Source organism: Aphelocoma coerulescens, chromosome 3 (assembly GCF_041296385.1).
Source record: "Aphelocoma coerulescens isolate FSJ_1873_10779 chromosome 3, UR_Acoe_1.0, whole genome shotgun sequence".
Taxonomy (NCBI): domain Eukaryota; kingdom Metazoa; phylum Chordata; class Aves; order Passeriformes; family Corvidae; genus Aphelocoma; species Aphelocoma coerulescens.
Window position 1 is genome coordinate 110,034,972 of NC_091016.1, and position 19,619 is coordinate 110,054,590.

Here is a 19,619-nt window from a genome sequence, read left to right on the forward strand (position 1 = left end):
AGCAGAAAGGATTCTGTCACCAAAATCTAGCTTCCTTTAGGAGGAATACAATGTATGCTGTGATATTGTGCATAGTGTTTGACTCTTTGGCAGTGTTAGCTGGTTTTTTCGTTTAACTATCATTTAGAGATACCGTATGATATGCTAATAAACTCCTGAGATTTTGGAGGTGGTTTCATTATCTTATGCTTGAGTATTGTTCTCTGTAAACAACAAAAATAATATACAGTAGTAATTGGTCGTTACTAGCCTTCACACACCTGGTCACATGTCAGTGAGTTCTCTGGCCTCAGGAACTGTTAGGTTAATTTGGAAATTGAGAGAACTGAGACATCCTGGATCTTTCCTCTGAGGTCTGGCTGTTTTAGAACTATCACGTATGATATAATGTAAACTCTTCTAGAGTGTGTGCTAGAAAGGAGCTGCATGTTTATAATTTTCTGTGAATCTTTTTTGTAATGGTTTCTCTTTCTTGTTCAGGATTGTCTGGTTCTTGTGTTTGGACTCTTATTTTCTGTGCCTACAAAATAGTGTAATTGGGAGTAATTGAGTAAGAGTACAGACTTATTTTTAATGAAAATAGAACATTCTGGAATTGAGTTTAATTCAGGCGACTGGAGGTTTGCAGAATGTTTATTTCAAAGGAGAGGAGCTTCCTTGCAAACGTCTGCCTCTGGCGGGATGTGATGGGCTGAGGAGGAGCACAGTGCTGGCTGGATGTGCTGGCTGCTGGAATACTGCACGGGGCTGGCTCTGCTGTGCCTGCCTGTGCTGAGAGCACAGTGGGGCTTTTTGAATTGCTGCTCAAAATGCTTCCCAGTGGGCATGTTGAGGAGTAGGATTAATGGAATTAATTCTTGTTTTCCCTTACTGCTTGAGATGTAATAGGAGGCAGTTCCTCATTCTTGAGAAGTTTAAGTACGGAATATTTTGTTGACTGGAAGTCCTTAGACCTTCTAGACATTTTCCCATAAGCTGTTAGGGTAATGTTAACATCAGGTTAAGAGAGTACTTGAGACATGTCATCTTTTCAGAGAGAGAACTGAGAGACACTTGACTGCCCAAGAAGAGGTAGGACAGTTGTGTGTGTTACTTGTTCCTCTGATCTCCTTCCTGTATTCCTGTGTAATGCTTCCTCTTGTTCAAATGCATCATAGCATTTCCTCAGGAAGCTCTTTTCAGAATTTTGAGGTTCTAAACAGTATGAGTGGCAAACTAAAAGTCTTCCAAAAGTAAACACCCTCGTGTATTTTCTTTCCTTAATATCTTTTTTTTTTTCTATATTAGACTTGTCTAACTGGGTTGTCAAATTATGCTACTGCATTTAGAAATAATATGGAGAAAAGCTTTAACAAATGCAGAAGTGAGTTTATGGGAATATGCCAGGCATTGGTTATTCATTTATATTCTGCAGGAGAACCTGTTTTATTCAGAGCTCTTGGAAAATGTTCATGGAAACTTTTAGGGAATTAGGACAGCTGGTCTAACAGACTTTGAAGTCTGCAACACAGCCAGCTGGCCGGCATTCCCAGTGCCAACTGGCTCAGCAGCAAGTAGAGAGAGCAACTGTGATTTTGGCTTAGGAAACCCTGTATATATAGAAGATGACTTGATGACAGGCAAGACTCAATAAATCTGGTGATATAATTGAACTTTGTTAACCAGTGTTTGCTCTGTTGGGATTAAACATCCCCCTATGTTTTCAGTTAAAACTCATTATTTTTTCCTGTATTTTCTTTCTTTGGAGCAAGAACTTAGTATGTTCTTCTCATTTATTGTCTTCTTTTGGAATATCTGTCCGAACATTACTTAGACAGATGATTAATTAGATTTCAGCTACTGTATGTCATTGCTGATCTTTAGTCATTGTCAAATTTCAAATGAAATGTCATCTGGAAGTAAGTCATATGCAAAGCTACAGGAGTTTGGCTCCACATCTGTCAGTAGACTTTGTGAATAATCTGAATTCCTGAGAGGCTGTGGATTTCTCACTTCATTGACTGATTTTTTTTTTTTTTTTTTTTTTTTTTTTTTTTTTTTTTTTGCCTTATAGTACAAAAATAGAGAAGGAGAAAAAAGAGCATGCTAAGCTGCATGGGATGATTCGTACAGAAATAAGTGGAGCTGAAATTGCAGAAGAGATGGAGAAAGAAAGAAGGTTCTTCCAGTTACAGATGTGTGAGGTAAGATTCAGTGTGAAATTATTACTGTTTTGCTGCTGGTTTTAGGAAAAATTTGAAAAATGCAGTTGTTTAACAGCAGCTGTGATATTAAAGGGAAATGGCAAGTTATTTGTTGACTCCATTTGTGAAAATATGGTTTTTTATTATCCTGATAGGCAAACTTTGCCAGGAATTTAGATATTTGCTAATTTCACTTAACAGGTAAATTAATGCAAAGCTCAATAAAACACTAAGAGATTATAATAAATAAGTCTTTACACTACTGTTTCACTGTAAGTTATTTTAATCCCTTGATCATTCTCTAAATTGTTCCCTGTGCTGACAGCTGTTGCGTTATTATGGCAAGAGGTTCTAGCCTAGCACACTGCTGGGTTGGTGCAGAAAAAAAGTGCTAAGGATAGGATCCAGTTGTCTTTCAAGTTGTTTCTTGAAATTCTTGTTTCAAGAATGTTTCTACTTCAAAATCTCTGTGATTTTGCAGTATGTTAAATCTGATGTGAATATTTTTGGTTTAAGGATATGTCTGGCTCTGTGGTTGTGAACTCAAGTTGCTGTGTTCTTTTTTAGTATGCATTAGCCCAGAAATACACCACGGGCCCAGAAATACACCATGGGTGTTTCTACTGGCTTTCCTGTGATCATGATAGCTAATTTGACTCATATGCCAGCATAGCATAACTGCAGTTGTCCTGAATATCACTTTTAGTAACTACATGCACTCATGCTAAAGAGAAAAGCTTCACATTCTGAAAATGTTCAAAACTGATAAGGGGATTTGAGTAACAAATAAACATATGGATGTTGTCAGTGAGCTGCCCATCTATACCCTTCCTAAGAAACAACTAGAAACAAGTGCTTCTCTCTTGCTGTGTCACAGTAAAGGAAGAGTTCACTTTAGTCAGTTGTGATAATGCAGGGTGAAGTCTGTGAAATTGGATCAAATTACCTTAAATGTGGAATAGCTGAAGTTTATCCTATATTTCTTCTGATTTTGAGGAAAAGAAGTTTATACTCGGTTACCTCTGAATAGTCATAAAAGAGGACTTTGGTTTTGTTTTGATAGTAAGTCAGAAGGGTGACATATTGAAGTTTTATCATAAGTACAGACTAGTTCTCTATAAATTATGAGAGTGAACCGAATACCAGATGCCTAGAGGTCAGTTTTAAATTAACAGGAGCTGGAGAGGTGATTGTTGTAACTTAATACTATTCAGTGCACATGTCTGCATTCAGGCTCATCATTTGTTCACCTGAACTAGCATAAGAAGCTGTAACAATGAAAGCTGGCACCTGGATACTGCTTTAGTTGGTTTAAAACATTTAGGGTGTACTGTGAGAAGGGGAAAACCAGATAGATTAGAGCATTATTAAGAAGAGATTCACTTCTTTGCTTGGAGGTCCAAGTTGGGGTTAAAATTTGTTGTCATTTAATGGACAGTTAAGGACTTTGATCAGTCATACTTCTGCTTGCATGGCTGACCTATCTATGCTATGGTATTGAGGGGAGGACCTGCCACTTAATATGGACTTTGATTGTGCCTTATGCAAAAGGACAGTAATTACACTTCTTTTGCACTTGACAGTAGATTTTTTGAAAAATCTCTTGCTAAACTGTAATTTGTTGTAATTACCACGTATAAGGATTTGATAAAGGAAAGTATAAAATCAACAGGCAGATTTTTTTTAGTGAACTGCTTTCCTTTTTAATGACATCTGTTTAGCAATGAATTTAACAACCAGTGAGATACAGTTTTAGATGTGCTGCTAGGTGTAAGAATGGGTTCCTAAACGTACTACACAAACCCTTCCATGCTTTCTTTAGCAGAGGCTTTTTTTAGAAGCCAGAAAGGATATTCTAACAACTTGAACAAATCATAGTGAAACATCCTCGCAGGACATCAAAAATCAGCAGTGACAAGAATCCCTTTTGTGTGATTTAACTCTTGAAGCCACTTTTTGCTGCATTTTGTTTTAGGTTTTGTAAATCTTCGACTGTTAAAACTTGTTGAAATATGACTGAAAACAAAGTGTTAAAAAAAACCCTGTAGCAGTAATAAGTAATTTCTTTTGTGAATTACTGTTTTAACAGTACCTGCTGAAAGTCAATGAAATCAAGATTAAAAAAGGAGTAGACTTGCTTCAGAACTTGATCAAGTATTTTCATGCTCAGTGCAAGTATGTTTTACTTTTCTTTATATCTACATAACTGGAACAATGTTTTGTTTTCAACTTTTGACATCATCATAACACTTTCCTGGAATTTTCAAAATAAATCTAAAGATTCAGCTGTACTTGCTGATGTCTTTGACAGATTCCTTTTGTGATATTAGTCATTACTTTTGTTACTACATTCTGAAACATGTAATCAGGTTGAGCTTGTTACATTGAATTTAGGTGTATGTTCCAAAGGAATGACAAACAATAATTTGCCATGTTTATAAACTACTCTTGAAACAGGGCTTTTAGTTTGATCTATTACTTAGTGGTCCTTTAGTTTTGATGGACTTCTTTGAGTGTATCTAACAATGATCTAAATTAATTCTGTGCTCAAGAAAAATAAGTTGCATAAGTAGTGGAATATTGAAAAAGTCACTCTTTTTCTAGTTTATTAGAGGAGGACCCAGTAATAAAACACGTAGTTCTCATTAGAATTATGTGCTTTTGTTGTGGGAGTCTTACAAATCTGTCATGTAGCAATGAAGTCACAGCTATAAACTTGAAAGAGCCACTGCTAACCTGTTGAAATCAGTAAGTTTTCATCTTAAAACAGCAGTCTGCATCTATGTATTTCTTCCCTAAATAGCTGTGTTGCTTTTAAAATCAGTTTCACTTGCAGTATGTCATTAATGTGCTCTGTCCATTTAATAAAATTTCAGCAACATAAATGCTGTGTTGTTGTCACTTTCCTGACTGCTTCCCAGAGTGAAAATATTTTATGTTGCAAACAGTGCAGCAATATTTAATCAAATATGCATGTAATTGTGATTACTTAAAATTTAATTTTTAAATCTCAATTTTTTTTTTAAGAACTGGAATATCTGGCATAGATAGCATTACTCTGCCAATACAAAATACATGTACTACAGAAAGATGTAGCATATTCAGTTTGCATATAGACCATAATTAATGCTTGGGAAACAAAGGGGTTTTCCTTAAGTAAAAAGATTGAATCAGACATGAAATTTTGTGGCTTCAAGAAGTCACAATTATTTTATATCTACTAGAACTTTTGCTGTTCTGCAAATGAATCTTGCATGTTCTGCAAGATTTCTTCAGAAAATGGGATGAGAACTTGTATTTGAGGTGAGAATGAGGAAAATTTATGTGGCAGTGGATTGTGGCAGTTCTGAGTCTTATTGGGGATTTTGTATGTTAGAATAAGCTATGATGGAAATAAAGAGGTGGATCAGTCAAAGATGGATTAAAAAAGTTTACTGTTTTGAAGTTTATGGCATGGCATAATAATATGCATATCTTCCTTTGTCAACTTTCTAAGCAGAAAATACAAAGTAAAGTTTCATAACAGGTTGCTTTTTGCTTTTCTTTATAAGTTTCTTTCAGGATGGGTTAAAAGCAGTTGAAAGTCTCAAGCCTTCAATTGAGACGCTCTCGACAGATCTTTATACAGTGAGTAGCAACCTTTCATATTTGTGTGGTAAATTTAGTTTTTTACAGTAGAAGCATGATCATTTTGGTTCAACTTGCCTGACTGCTTTAATCATCAGCCTTTAAGGTTTGGAGTAGATTGTTGAGTAAAATCTTGTTTTAATACAGCATTCAGAAGCCTTAGTTTCAGTTCAGGACCCCACTGTGTAAAATGTTATTGAAAACAGCCTTTGCTCTAAAGTATTTATTAAGTGGAAAATAACATGTGGTTTCAAATGGAACACAAGGAAGCAAGAGCATTGTGAGGCAATATCAACGTCTTAACCCAGCAATATCCTAATCATTATCAAGTTTTCTGAAGATACAAAGGAAAAGAAACTGATCACATTATCCTTTCTCTTTCATTCGCACTGAACATTTCTCAAGAAATGAATCAATTAGGCAGCAAATTTGAAAGACCTGCACTGAAAATTTAAAAAATGTTATTTTTAACCTGTGTTTTTCTTCATTTGAGATTAAACAAGCACAAGATGAAGAACGAAGACAATTAACACAGCTCAGAGATATTTTAAAATCAGCGCTCCAAGTTGATCAGAAAGAGGTGAGCATAGAAGGTGGTTTAACTTTTTGAAACACCTATTTTAATTACTTGTAATGTAATGTTAATATTCAAAATAGAGTTATTTTAACTTTTATCAGACATCTAATTCCTTTTGTTCATTCATCTTTGTTTTGATGCTGATATTGAATGTTTCTGACAAAGGCTTTTTTTAAAAAAAATGAATTCCCACTAAAAATATGAGACTTACTGAAAAGTAATTTATTTCTGTTACCAGTATTGTAGAATACTTCAGATAGTGCACTGTTGCTGAAACTGAGAATGAAAGAACTTGGGCAGTATCAAGAAGACCCTATTCGTAGAATCTTATCTCACAATATTATTCCAAACTGTATAAAGATTATGTAAAACTGAACTTCAAATCCCAAAACACTTCTGTCATCATCTTCAAAAATGACAATCAAGTTTGCTACTCTTTACACACTTGAAATGCCAGTGTTCAAGTGTGCAAGACCTGGGTCAGTTTGGCAATCTAATAAGTATTTTTTGAGTTCTAATTACGATTGCCATTAGATTTAATGAATTATAGAGTCGTTTCATTTGGCAAACCCTGATCTGGAAGTAAGCATCTTTTGTATAATATAATCCTAAATATTAGGTCTACTTTTGTTTCAGATTGCTAGTGCCTCCTCTTGATATAAATAAATGCCAGCCAGCTTCCTTTGTGTGGCTGCTGGGCCATGAGTAAGTGATGAATGAACCCCCTCCCCCTTTTCAGATTCTCTTTGTCAGAGGGATCACAATGAAACAGTTTAGTCTATGGAGCTCAGACTTCCTTGATCTTTTCTGGTCTTGCTTTGATCTTCCCGTAAAAGTTACGATGACTCCTAGCTTTTACTGGTGACAAACGATGGTTGTTGAGCAATGTAATCTATTGGAAGATGTCCTTACCTGCAGCTGGGGGTTGGACTTGATGATCTTCAAAGGCCCCTCCCAGCCCAAACCTGTGTGATTCTGTGACTTGCTGACAGGCATTTGGAACAGTCTTGAACACTCTTCACTCTGTTACCTCGGAAGTTTGTGATAATGACCAGTGTGTACAAAGTCCCATAAGGTCAGCAGGCCCTTACTTAAAGTCTGCCTGACATTCAGGACTTATACTGATTTGCCAAAAACTTCCAAATTCGAGCTTGGTAGAATGAGAGACTAGAGATCCTTGTGGAAATGGCGACTGCTTTGGGTTAGCCATTGATTGCCCACTCTGAAGAAGGAATCTTTGCTGATTAGGGTGTGTTATCAGGTGTCCTCTTTTAATTGGGTCTGTGCTCAAGAGAGATACCAGAAGTAGTTGGCTTTCATGGTTGCTGGGAATGTTTGTCAGTGATACTGATATTAAATGTATATGGAAGATGTGACAAGTACACATCTTTTCACAGACTCAAAAATTAATAATACACAAAAATTTATTATTTCTACTGGGTTTGTGACATTTAAAATACAAGTATAAAAAGTGCCTTATGCTATAGTCATTGTTTATTAATTCTGCAGATTTAGATATAGATGTTTACCTGCAGAGCATGAGAAGTACTATAATTATTTTTAAAGGTTTTGAAAATATCAATCAATGGGATGCCAAAGAGTTCTTGTATAATTTACTGTACAACCCACTAATATTATTCATGTTGCACTGTAATTTTCTTTACTATAACTGATTTCTTTTTCCTTCCTGAAATGCATTTACATTTTGTGACCGAAGTCTAGGAGAGTAAGTGTTACTATGTTTTAATGAAAATAGTGGCATGACTTCCATTCAGATTTCAAGAAACTGGATTTTTCCTCTGAGTTGTTGTCTATTGGCATGAAAAGACTGGTTCTTTCTTTCTCCTCTTTGGTGTATTTTATTACCAAAAAAAACCCGAACAAACAAACGAAAAAAAAAAAAGTTACCAAAAAATTCATCAGATTTTTCTTTGGAAAGAAAACTGTTTTAAGACAAATTGGTGATTTCCTTTGTACTTTCTTTTGGAAATTAAATCCAGTTGCTTGATTTGATGTTCTTGCAAGATTTTGAAGATATATGTGTTTTTAATTAAAATGGACTTCATATATGAAATGACAGAACGTTGACAACTATTGTTCCTGTTGTGTTTAAAAAACTGAACACACAAGCACTTAGTGAACCTTTCTTCATTGTGCCTGTATGCATAGTTTCTTCCTGCACACAACTTCCACAAACCTGGTTTGTATTGAAGCTTCTTTTTGAAATGTAATTTTGTGTACACCTTCGTAATTTTTAGTTTTTAAGCTTTTATTTTTCAAATGTAGAAGTTCTGCAAGTTTCAGAGTCAACCTTAGAGTTGTATTGCCTTGACTGTTCTTGTTCCCATGACCTTGGGTGAGGTCACCTCCTCTGACTGTAGTGTTTAGATTTGTTTCTGCTTCTTTGGTAGAACCTATAATCTTTTTAGGCCACTGCAAAATAGGATAAATTTTGTGTTTCTTGACAAAAATTATGGTAATTGTGCTATAGGAAAGGCTGCCTGCAGGGCGTTCTGATAGATACATCTTTTGGAGACTTTGTGGGGCTGTAATAGATAAGGGATGGATCTCTGAAACGTGCTCTTGGCAATGACCCTGCAAATGTCGGAGGCGTTCAGGCTCTGGGAGAGCTATGAGAGCTTTTTTTGGCAGCTTTACACACAGGAGTGATCCAAACAGTCTAAAAATCCTGCTCCATGGGAGCTGTGGAATGGCTGGCCAAAATTTGTTGTGTATAGGTTAAATCACATTGTATGAAAAGTTCTGTTGTGTTCACATAGTGGGGCTGATAAACAGGATTTTAGAATATCTCTTAACAGTAGTCACAGACCATCTTTAGAGAATACTGTTTTCACATTTCTTTCGTTTTTAGCTCTGCTGTTCAGCTTGACTTAGAAGTCAATATGTCTTTATAGACTTTGGAAGAAAGAATTTCGAACCTTTCTATGGTCAGTGAAGTGATTCACTAAAAACATGCTGCAAATTTTAAATTACTCACCTCTTTTTATATGCTTATCTGCATTTCAAATTTGATAAGGTGGTCAAAGTTCAGTTCCTTCGGCTTGTGTACTTCAGCCTGTTCTGATCTTGTTATGTTCAATATATACTTAAAATGACAATACTCCGCACTAGGTGTGTGTCCTCTATCCTGCAGTGATCCATTCCCTCCCATATGTAATGTACATTGTTTCTGCTCCTCCAATGAGCCCATTGAGTCTGACCCTGTTATATGTGATTTGTATCTCTATTTTGTGCAGTATGCAAACCAGAAATAAGGGAAGATCCTTTGGAGAGCCTGCATATGGAAAAGGCATGCTGAACTTGCCCAGAAGGATGTTAATTGTAGTGGTGATTTGTGGGGTGGTATCCCGTCTCTTAGGAGCTAGATCAAAATCATGAACTTCTTGTCAGACAGCTGTGGAAAACCATCATTTGGCAATCAGATTGGACAATATTGGTCTGGACATGACCTGAGCTGAGAATTTAAAATGGACGATATGTTTGTCCTTCACTTCTTTTCATGAAATAGTATTAAATTTTTTTAGATACTGTTCATAGTCATGAATGTGTGGAAATATGTGTCAGCTGCTGCAGCTTCCTCTCCTGCTGAAATAAGTCAGGAAGCTTGTGTTATTGGTTTGCCAGTTTGGCCAAACACAGCAGCTGAGCCTAAACAGATGAAGGGAGGTAGCTGAAATAAGGCAGAAAATAATGCACAAAAAGTAGCAACACAGGCTAAAGTAATGGGAATGGTGCTATGAGCAGGTGTTGGAGGTCATCTGTAATCTTTACATAATTGTGGATGGGGAGAACTGAAATTAATTTCCTGTAAGGCCTCTAATCTTGGAAATGGAGTTCCTTTACTGATTAGTAGGAGGCAGAGATCAAGGCATTGGTAGGGGACAATAGGTGGTATCAGATCAGATTTTCTTCAGAAGTCAGTAAATGTATGCATGCAACCATTTTTAATGAGTGACAGGAATATTTTAAAAATGTTGTTCTGGCTTTATGTTGTGCAGCCAGAGTGCAAAACCAAATAATTCTATGTAAACAAATTGGAAAGGAATGATAAGCAGACTGGTTTAAATCTGAAGGGATGCTTTGTCAGGCACGACAGCTAAGTGGTAGTTCTGTAGTGCCTTTAAAAGGCTCAGATGATGTTGTAGCTACCTGCTATGGCTTCCTGGATCACTTGCTGAGAGGCAGGGAGCGGGCACAGGTTGTTTGTCTTGAAAAGGAGCACCAAGGAGTGCTGCAGCCTGTGTGGAGCTCAGCTCATGGTTCTCAGGACCACTGAGCTCCAGCAGTGTATTCAGGATGAGTCTGAAATCCTGCAGCTTGGAGGTGTGGAGTCCTAAGTGCTCTGAACAGGGGTGTAGGTGGGAGCTCTGTCCCTACCATCATGTGTAGAATAGTTCATAGCCATATAGGTGATCTGCTTTGTGGCTTTTTTCCTTACTATACTTGTATTAGCTGCCATATGTAAAACGAGAGTAGTTGTGTCCATAGAGCAATGACAGTAGAAAAGAAAAAAAATGAAAATTTTAAGTAGTAGTCATTGTTACTGTATGCATTTAAAAGTCCATTCTGTCATGTTACTGCTGTTAGTATAGTGTGACACATCAGATTCCTCATTTTCAAGTTCTTATTTTTTAAGGAGTTGGACTCTTGCAGCAGTGGGTCCTGCCTCTGGGTAGTTCTGAGAGCAGTGAGAAGGGTTCAATTAATCCTTGTCTGTTCCTGTCTCAGAATTCTACTTTGTTCTTAATATTTTGCTTTAACTTATTCTTTTTTGGAAAGGACTTTTCAATTTTCTTGTACGACTCCTGAACTATATTTCCAGGAGGTCTCTTCTGCTTTTCAGACAATAACTTGACTTGTTTCCACAAAGAAAATTGCTTCTTTAAATTGATGTACGTAATTATTTTTTTCAATGGAAGAGTGCACTATAAATTGCAGGTAATAATAATCTTTAATGTTTGTACCCTACAGTGTTTATGTGAGTTGGAAAGCCCTCTACTCAATTAAGTTTTGGGTTAAAACCCCTATATATTAAGGCCAAGAGTGCATCTAAATAAAAGCAAGTAAAAAGATTTTGGCAAGTGCTGATAATGGATACTTCTCAAATGTTTTTGGTGCCCTCTGAAAAAAGAAATGGATCTTGTTCTCTCTCATTGAGGAGGAAAAGTGTACTGCATTTAGCCTGTTGGATTAGAGAAGGAAGGAAAAGCTCTGAAACTCATTAATGGGGGGGTAGTTTGGTTGAAAGTGTGGAATGCATTACAAATTGCTGTTGATCATTTCAGGATTCTCAGATTCGCCAGAGTACAGCTTACAGTTTACATCAGCCTCAGGGAAACAAGGAACATGGCACTGAGCGGAGTGGCAGTCTGTACAAGAAAAGCGATGGGTAAGTACTGCTGGAGTTTGCTGGGAAAAATATTAGGCCCTAAGAGCTCAAGCAATTCAATACAAAATATATTTAAAACTGTCACCTTTTTTTTTCCCTTTAAACTAGAATCAGAAAAGTGTGGCAGAAAAGGAAGTGCTCAGTTAAAAATGGTTTTCTTACAATTTCCCATGGTACAGTAAGTATTTGTTTACAGTATTTTATGTACATGGTTGCTAATACAGAAAGGCAAGCTCTGCTGGTCTATATTTATAATTTGGAATTAGCTAGATTCCTGATGCAGTGTTTTGAATATGAGGGATATATTTTTTAAGGCAGCCTTTTAGAAATATATCAAGACATACACAGTATCTAAAAATACAGCTATTTTAATGTTTGTGACTGTTAATGGGAAAAAAAGACTTTTTTAGTGACTCAGTTCATGTAAATGTTCATATTTTACCAGGCTACCTAGGAATACAAATTCTAACTTTTTTTTTTTTTTTAAGATATGATTGGGCATTAAGCCATCTTTTAGATATGAGTTAAACATTTGCAAGATAAACTGAGAGTATGTTGAATCTCTTTTCTCCCCCAGATTTGCTGCTGTGTGGTAGTCTGTTAGCTCCTTAGGAGTAGCTGTTGGGGAAAATCAACTCTAAAAACAACTTCTACCAGAATGACAGGAAATAGAGAATTACAAATCCCTCTCTATTACTGCTACCAGTATTTGAACATACTAACTATAACTATTAAACATTTGTTAAAATTTTAAATCTTTATGCTGTCAGGGTTTAGACCTTTTGCACTTGGCTTTAAACTTGGTTTTGCTTTCCTGTAACATTTTTTTTATATTGTTTTCTCAAAACTTTTAAGAAAGTTTCTTTAGGCAAAAAATAACTCAGTGACAGTATTTCTCATTCTTGGTCTAATAAACAGTCCTGTTTCTTGGTCCCATTATGAACTGTTCTGTTCTTCATGAACTGTTCTGTTCTTCATCCTGTTATGCCTGTTGCTATGACTACAAGTTGACCCTGGCAGCAAAAATGAATCAATCTCTCATTTGTGCATCTAACCACAAATCATTATCAGAATTGATAATCAGGAATTAAGGAGGAGTGTAAAGCCAGGCCTGCAAAGCAGAGTCATTACTATAGCTTTGGAATTATCCCCTTGTTTATTCCTCTTCTCATTTGGGTGTGTTGGAGTGTGTCTTTGTCAGAGAATAGTCTGTTGGTGTACTCCATGCTGGTGTCTCCATGTGCTGTGGTTGTGCTTGATATTGCACATGCTGTACTGGTACCAGTAGGAATGTAGTTGGGGCAGCTCAGAGCTGGCAGAGGCTACAAAATCCACTTGTGGAGCAGAATTTGAAAACTTTCACTTGCAAGTACAATTACTGAGTCTATCAAGATACTGTTTTCTTCTCTTTTTATAAGCTGTCTACCAGATGGTCTGGCATTTTTAGAAGCAGTAAGTTCCCACTGAAATCAGTGGAGCCATAGCTGGAAATCAGTTCCTAAGGCAGATACTCAAATGTGAATTTAGGTGGGTGGGTTTCACAGGTTTGGTCTCAATGTTTTTATATTACAACATTAGAAAAGTCCCTTATTGTTTTAAAATACACTCCTAAAAGGTATTGTCACTTATTTGCTCAGTTCTCCCTTATATATTGATGGAAGCTTTATGTAAAAAATTATTGAATGTTTCACAGACACTGAAACAGGTAGAAGTGATTTTTGTTTGTTAAAAATTTTCTGGGCTGCTCTAAATGTCTTCTGAGAATTTGGAATGAGCAACATTGATTTCCAAGCTTCTCAGGGCTGATATCTCCTGGTCTCTGAAATATGATGTGTTGTTCTCTCATCCCAGCAGTTCATCAAAATCTCAGAAATCCAGTTGTTGGTTTTGTTTTCTTTATCAAATACAAATTTGTAAATACTTTTCCTTTAAAGGCTAAGTGTTTTTCATGGATTTCTCTTCTTTGGTCATGTAGCCTCTCTTTATGAGGGACTACTTTGTCAGTCTTTAGAACAACTATCTTCAGGCGATTGCAGGTGCTTAAACTTGCCTGCCAAGTGCTCTCCTGATGAATGGAGAGAATATGTTTGGTTCTCTGTCAGTCACCCAGCTGTGACCCTGTATGTGCCTGGCTGCATAGGCATACAGAAGTTATACTTTTAGACAACTAAAAGCTTTGAAGAAATCAGCATTCATACATTTAACATGTATGGATGAAAAAACCATGATAGAAGCAGACTGAAACATGTAATTAGGAATTCCTAAGCGCTTTCCAGATCAAGAAGTCACAAGGCAAAAAGATTTCAGAAATACCAGATTCCTCAAACTGGATTTGTATTTAAAGAACATTTGCTGGTTGTCTGCAAAGAAAGGAATGTAAGAGAGAATCATCATCGAACCTTGTTTTGTTGTCATTTCTTTACTGCTGAATACTGTACCATGATGATTAATAGGACAATATGAAGGCAAAACAATCAGATTTCATGTTTTTACCCAGGAGTTGATCACTTATAACCAGAAAAAATGCATGATGAAATCAGCCAACCAGTCTGTTAAATGGACATATTTGCTCATGCCTTTTGTAAAGCCAGCTCTGTATCATGGCACTCCTGCATTGTCTCAGAGGCCTAACTTTTTGATTCCTTCACTTCTGTTTTTTGGTAGAATAGATTATGAGTCAGTTTTTCTGGATAGAAGGTTGCCATTTCTGCAGGAAGGAAGATGAGTTGATGCTCAAGTCTGTGTATGGCATGAAAGGTGGCAGCACATCTTTTCAGGGTGTTGACATGTTAACACGGGTGTCCAAAAACTCAGCAGTAGTCTGAAATTTAATTGTCTAATCAGAGACTCAATCAGGAAAGTGAATTTCAGAGGTTTCAAACAAGTAGTGTAATAGTAGTTACATGTCTGTTAGTGTTTTCCATGTCTAGTGTCTCCTAATCCTGCCAAGTGTCTGAATTGATGTGGCTAAAGAGTTCACACAGCCTTAACTCCCTTTGTCTTTAAGCTTCAGCTTCCCCCCAAGCAGCACCTGCGATTTGGTGGAAGTGTGTTGTCCACAAGCAGCAGGCGCAGGTCAGGGAGGCTGCAGGATGGAAACATGAATTAGGTGCTATCAGCCATGTGCAAAGGGTTTTTAATACCTTTGTTAATGCTGACTTCAGGTTAGGAGTTCCTCAGATAAAAGCTCAAGAATATGTATGGATTCCAAGATAAGCATTTTTGGCCCAGGATATGTTATTGTTGTTGCAGCCATTTCTTTGGGTTCTCAGATTGTGATACTGAGTTCTTCTGCTGCATTCTTCTGTCCAGAGGGACAAGTCCTGTGTGCACTGGTCCTTCAGACCTCTCTGAAGCATTTTACTGCATTCATTTACAGCTTCATATTTCAAAAGTTAGAGAAAACTAATTAGGTCCCAAATGCACTTCAGATCCAAAGTCCTGGGGCGAGGGGATTCTCTCTTAACTTGAATTGCATTTTTACATTCTCATAGAGCCTGTGAGAAAGGTATATATGAGTTGCCCAGTGTCTATATAATTAATAATTGATAAATATTTATATATTTAGATATAATTTATAACAAAATAATTAAAACTATATGCATTTTACTACTAAAAAGAAGCCTGGAATTTGACAAGCTATTTATTAGGAAGAGTGTACAATGCAGTTGTCAATAAATTGTCATCTTGCAGCCTCCAAAGCCTCTCTTGGGTATAATTTGTTTTACATTGCCCAGCAAATGACCTGCACGTTTATTGTTTCAAAGCTTGCATGACTTTGTTTTGTCTGCTGCTTGTGCTGGGCAAAGCATGAGCCTGCTATTTTTCAAGGACATCATGCTTCTTTTTTTTCTAACAGGAAAAAAACCACATAATTGTTTCCTTGCTTATGTTTGTCCATGGTTTTGATTTTTTTTTAGCTGTTCTTCAGATATAATGATACTGTTCTTTTTTGGCCAACTACATTGTTTTATCAAACTGTTTGAAGGGAATCTGTCATCTTTTGACTTGTCCCTTGATTTTTGGAATTAAATGTTTTCATTAATAAATTTAGATGAGATTGTGAGAATATGTACATTTCTTATGATTCATTGCAAGTTAATTACATTATGTGATAGAACAGCTTCATTTGATAGTAGTTCTTGTTTAGATGTTTAAATCTTTAAATTTTAGCAACTCAGTCTATTAATATTGTTAGAATGCAACAATAAGTGTGGTAATGTGTTTGTAGATATTGCTATCTTTATGATAGTCCTTTCCCAACAGTTTAAAGTACTATTTTTTAGATACGGTTGTCTAGAGCAAAGGTTCACTAGTTAAATCTGCTTTCTGATTTAATTATTCCAAAAGAAGAGTGAAACTAGTTATTAATTGTAGGAAGTGAAGGCCATTCCTCAAGTCAAGGTTGCAATCATACCTTTCTAGGTCCTACTCCAGGTCTGTAGAGCAGGTAGGTTAAGGGAAAGAAGAGGTTAGTGCAGAGGTGCTATTTGAAAAGTCTTTGTAGCCTTTATGAGTCTTTCAAAATGCAAGTTCCTTGTGAATTTTGCTCTTAGTAGAACATTCTCACTTTCTATTCAAAAAGGAACTGAAATACCTGAGAGAAACTTGACTAGAAAACATATATCATTATAAAATATACTTTATTTCACTAGATTTTTTAGTAATCAGCTCAGTTTACTTTTACATATGTTTGCTGCAAGACTTCTGTGCAAACTTCTTACTTTCCTTCACTTATGTCCCTTTACTGATTTAAAAATTCAGCATTTGTTCTAAACTGGTTAATTGGGGACCCCTTAAAGATATTAGCAGGAGTCAAAATAGTTAATTATTGAAAAGTAAACAAGTAATTTTTTAAAATTAAATGTCTGAGTGTTAGGGGATTAAATGTAGGGATGAACCTGTCTCTTTTTCATACCCAGTTCCTTCAGGTAAGTGTTCCTGGTTACTGGTAATTGAAGAGATTCTACCCTTCTTCCTTTCAAAATTGTAGTGTCTATCCAGTTCCCAGTAAACAAAATAGTCAAATACAAGTGGTTTACGAACCATGCTGCAGAAGAAAACATGAATCAAAACCTGGGGACCTTAAAAATTAAACAGCCATTTGTCAAGTCTTTTTGGCCAGTGGGATGTTATCCTGTGTTTTCAATCTGCAGGGCTCAGTTCAGTATGGATATACTAAAACGTATATGTTTTATCTTCAAATAGGCTAACCGACCTCCAGCAAAGCTCAATCTGTTAACCTGCCAAGTGAAAACAAACCCAGAGGAGAAAAAGTGTTTTGACCTCATATCACGTAGGTTTGTTGTTCAGGTCTTTTTACTTGCAGCTCATAGCAGAATTTTGCATTATTTCTGTAGATGTGTCAAGAATCCACTTGAACATTTTTGCCATTGTAGCATGCTTCCCTTTGTAAAATGCCCTTCCGTTGACAATTTGACATGTCAGTTATTTTAGCATAATGCAACTAACTATGCCTGTTTCTTTGGAAAACCACTTGTTTTTGAAATTTGTCTTCATACCTTTTTTCTGTATAATTTTTTGCTGTCTTACCGTAGAGTAACTGTTTTATGCTGTGACCTCACTCTTCATGCTGAAAATGTCCTAGCTGATCATCTTGAAAAGTTACACCTTTTGCACAAGATCAAAAGATGCTTTTAAAACTTCTTAAAATTTAACTCTGGTGGTTACTATGCAATTGTGAAGAAAATACTGAAAACATTTTTTGGTTTTGTTATCTCATAATAGATATAAAGGTGAGATAAAGAATCTACATGTTAAACCCACCAAAACAGAATAATTTTTGTATCGGAAGGGGATGATACGAAATTGTGTAGTAGAATGTTTCCTTTTTTTTCTCACTAGGATATTTTACTGAAATAGGTATCTCAGATTATCTGGGGAGAAGGATACAGATGTATTCCTCATTTGTTCCTTTATTTAAGGAATATAAGCATAAAGTTCTTCTGCATTTGTAAATATAAGCTGTGCTGCTTATGTGAATAGACTCGAATCCTTGTGTGCAACACACAGCTAATTAATTTCCGCTCAACCAATTGGGCTTCCCTCTTTACTTTTGCACTTTCTTTCTTTGTTGATGACCGTGTCATGTTTTGCCCAGTATCAGCTTATTGCAATGTTATCACACACTTGACAAGGCATAACTGGCCTCTTAGCCTTCTCCAGATGACTTGTTCACTTCATTTTACTGGAGAGTTAAAAAAACCTCCTTGTTCTTTACAAAATGTAAATTGCTGTATCATCGCAAGATAAAATCTCTTTAGGTAGCACTTTCCTTTCTGTTCTTTCATATGTCTTCACTGTCTTAATATTTTCCATGCTTGAAGCTGTCTTTTAATACCTTTTAGCCTGAATATTTTTCAAACTTTAGAAATTTTTGTCTTACAATATCTTTTTGCGAGTAGCTTTACTTCTTGTTCTCATCAACTATTCTCTCTCCAACTCGGTCATTAAACTGTATCATATCTCATTTGCTCCACAGACTTAAAATGTATTATGCTTTTTTCTCTAGTAGTACAGTATGATAACAATGCTTAGAATTAGAAAAACAGTAGTAAACTGGAAATTGTGAGCTTGGTTTAATTGAAACAGCTTGGGGCTTATGCTGGTTGTAGTTTGGACTTTGTGTCTGGCAGATTTGTTTTGCCATTTGTGATTACTGGGTTTTAAGAGCTCATTTGATCAAATCTTTCTTACATACACAGATAAACTCAAATAGGGACTCATATTTTACTCCCCTTCCCCCCAGCAGAACTTTAAACTTTTGATTATGGAGGTTATATCCAAAACATGGAACATTTCCTTTGCTCTCCTGCTGCTCATGCGATAAAAGCACAGCACTGAAGAAAACAACTTCTGTTTAAAATGCAACAAGCCACCTTATGTAAACATGGATGTAATCATAGATAAACTGTAGGTAGTAGGGTGAAACTTGTTAAATAGACATTTTTTCTGTCAATACACTCCTGTGATTGGAATAGAGACCTCAGGAATCAATTAATTTTAGATTTCATTGAGAGATTTCTGCAAGATGAGTTTTTCAATAATTTTTTTTAATCAGTATGTGAATTATTTATTGTGCAGACGACAGAACATACCACTTTCAAGCAGAGGATGAACAGGAATGTCAAATGTGAGTTACTTTGATAATTTTATCTTTGACACTGGTGTTCTACTGAGACTTACTTTGAACTTCAGAAGTGCCAAAATACTTAATAGCAAAATATTACTGCCATTTTAGATGGACATCTGTGCTACAAAACAGCAAAGAGGAAGCTTTAAATAATGCATTCAAAGGAGATGATAACACAGGAGAAAATAATATTGTCCAGGAACTGACAAAAGAAATTATATCTGAAGTCCAGAGGATGACTGGAAATGATGTTTGTTGTGACTGTGGAGCACAAGGTGACTCAATTAAGCATATTGTTAATTGGTAAAAATTCTTTGCCTCATGAGAATATTTAAGCTAATATTTTATGCTTTCACTTTTACTCATTATCGCACAAAAATCATACACATAGTAGAATATGCTAACAATTTAATGGAACTACTTGGAACTACTTTAGTGAGATTGATTTGCTATATGCTTATTGTCAGAGGGGAGAAGTTACTAAGAAGCTTATTTTTCTCCTATGTATTTTGCTAATTGTAGCTTTTGCTTACATAAATCAAATGAAGTTACATAAAATATGGGTTAATAATATAAGATTTATGTAAAACTGAGCAGCTGTAAGTTACTTGAAGCATTTTCTTAGTACACTTTTTTTCTTTTTTTTTTAATCATGTTTGACTAAGTGAG

At 35.9% G+C, this 19,619-nt stretch overlaps 1 protein-coding gene across 5 annotated transcripts in view; it reads left to right on the forward strand.

Annotated features, from left to right (window-relative positions):
• The window catches only part of ASAP2 (ArfGAP with SH3 domain, ankyrin repeat and PH domain 2), an 87,149-nt gene that overhangs the window by 42,514 nt on the left and 25,016 nt on the right, over positions 1–19,619 (forward strand). For all 5 annotated transcript variants that reach the window (XM_069011563.1, XM_069011560.1, XM_069011561.1 and 2 more), the window contains 9 exons: positions 2,054–2,183; positions 4,273–4,358; positions 5,735–5,810; positions 6,304–6,390; positions 11,694–11,797; positions 11,906–11,975; positions 17,006–17,093; positions 18,902–18,950; positions 19,059–19,225. In XM_069011563.1, coding sequence (XP_068867664.1) covers positions 2,054–2,183; positions 4,273–4,358; positions 5,735–5,810; positions 6,304–6,390; positions 11,694–11,797; positions 11,906–11,975; positions 17,006–17,093; positions 18,902–18,950; positions 19,059–19,225 — 857 coding nt within the window. The remainder of the gene's footprint in view (positions 1–2,053; positions 2,184–4,272; positions 4,359–5,734; positions 5,811–6,303; positions 6,391–11,693; positions 11,798–11,905; positions 11,976–17,005; positions 17,094–18,901; positions 18,951–19,058; positions 19,226–19,619) is intronic.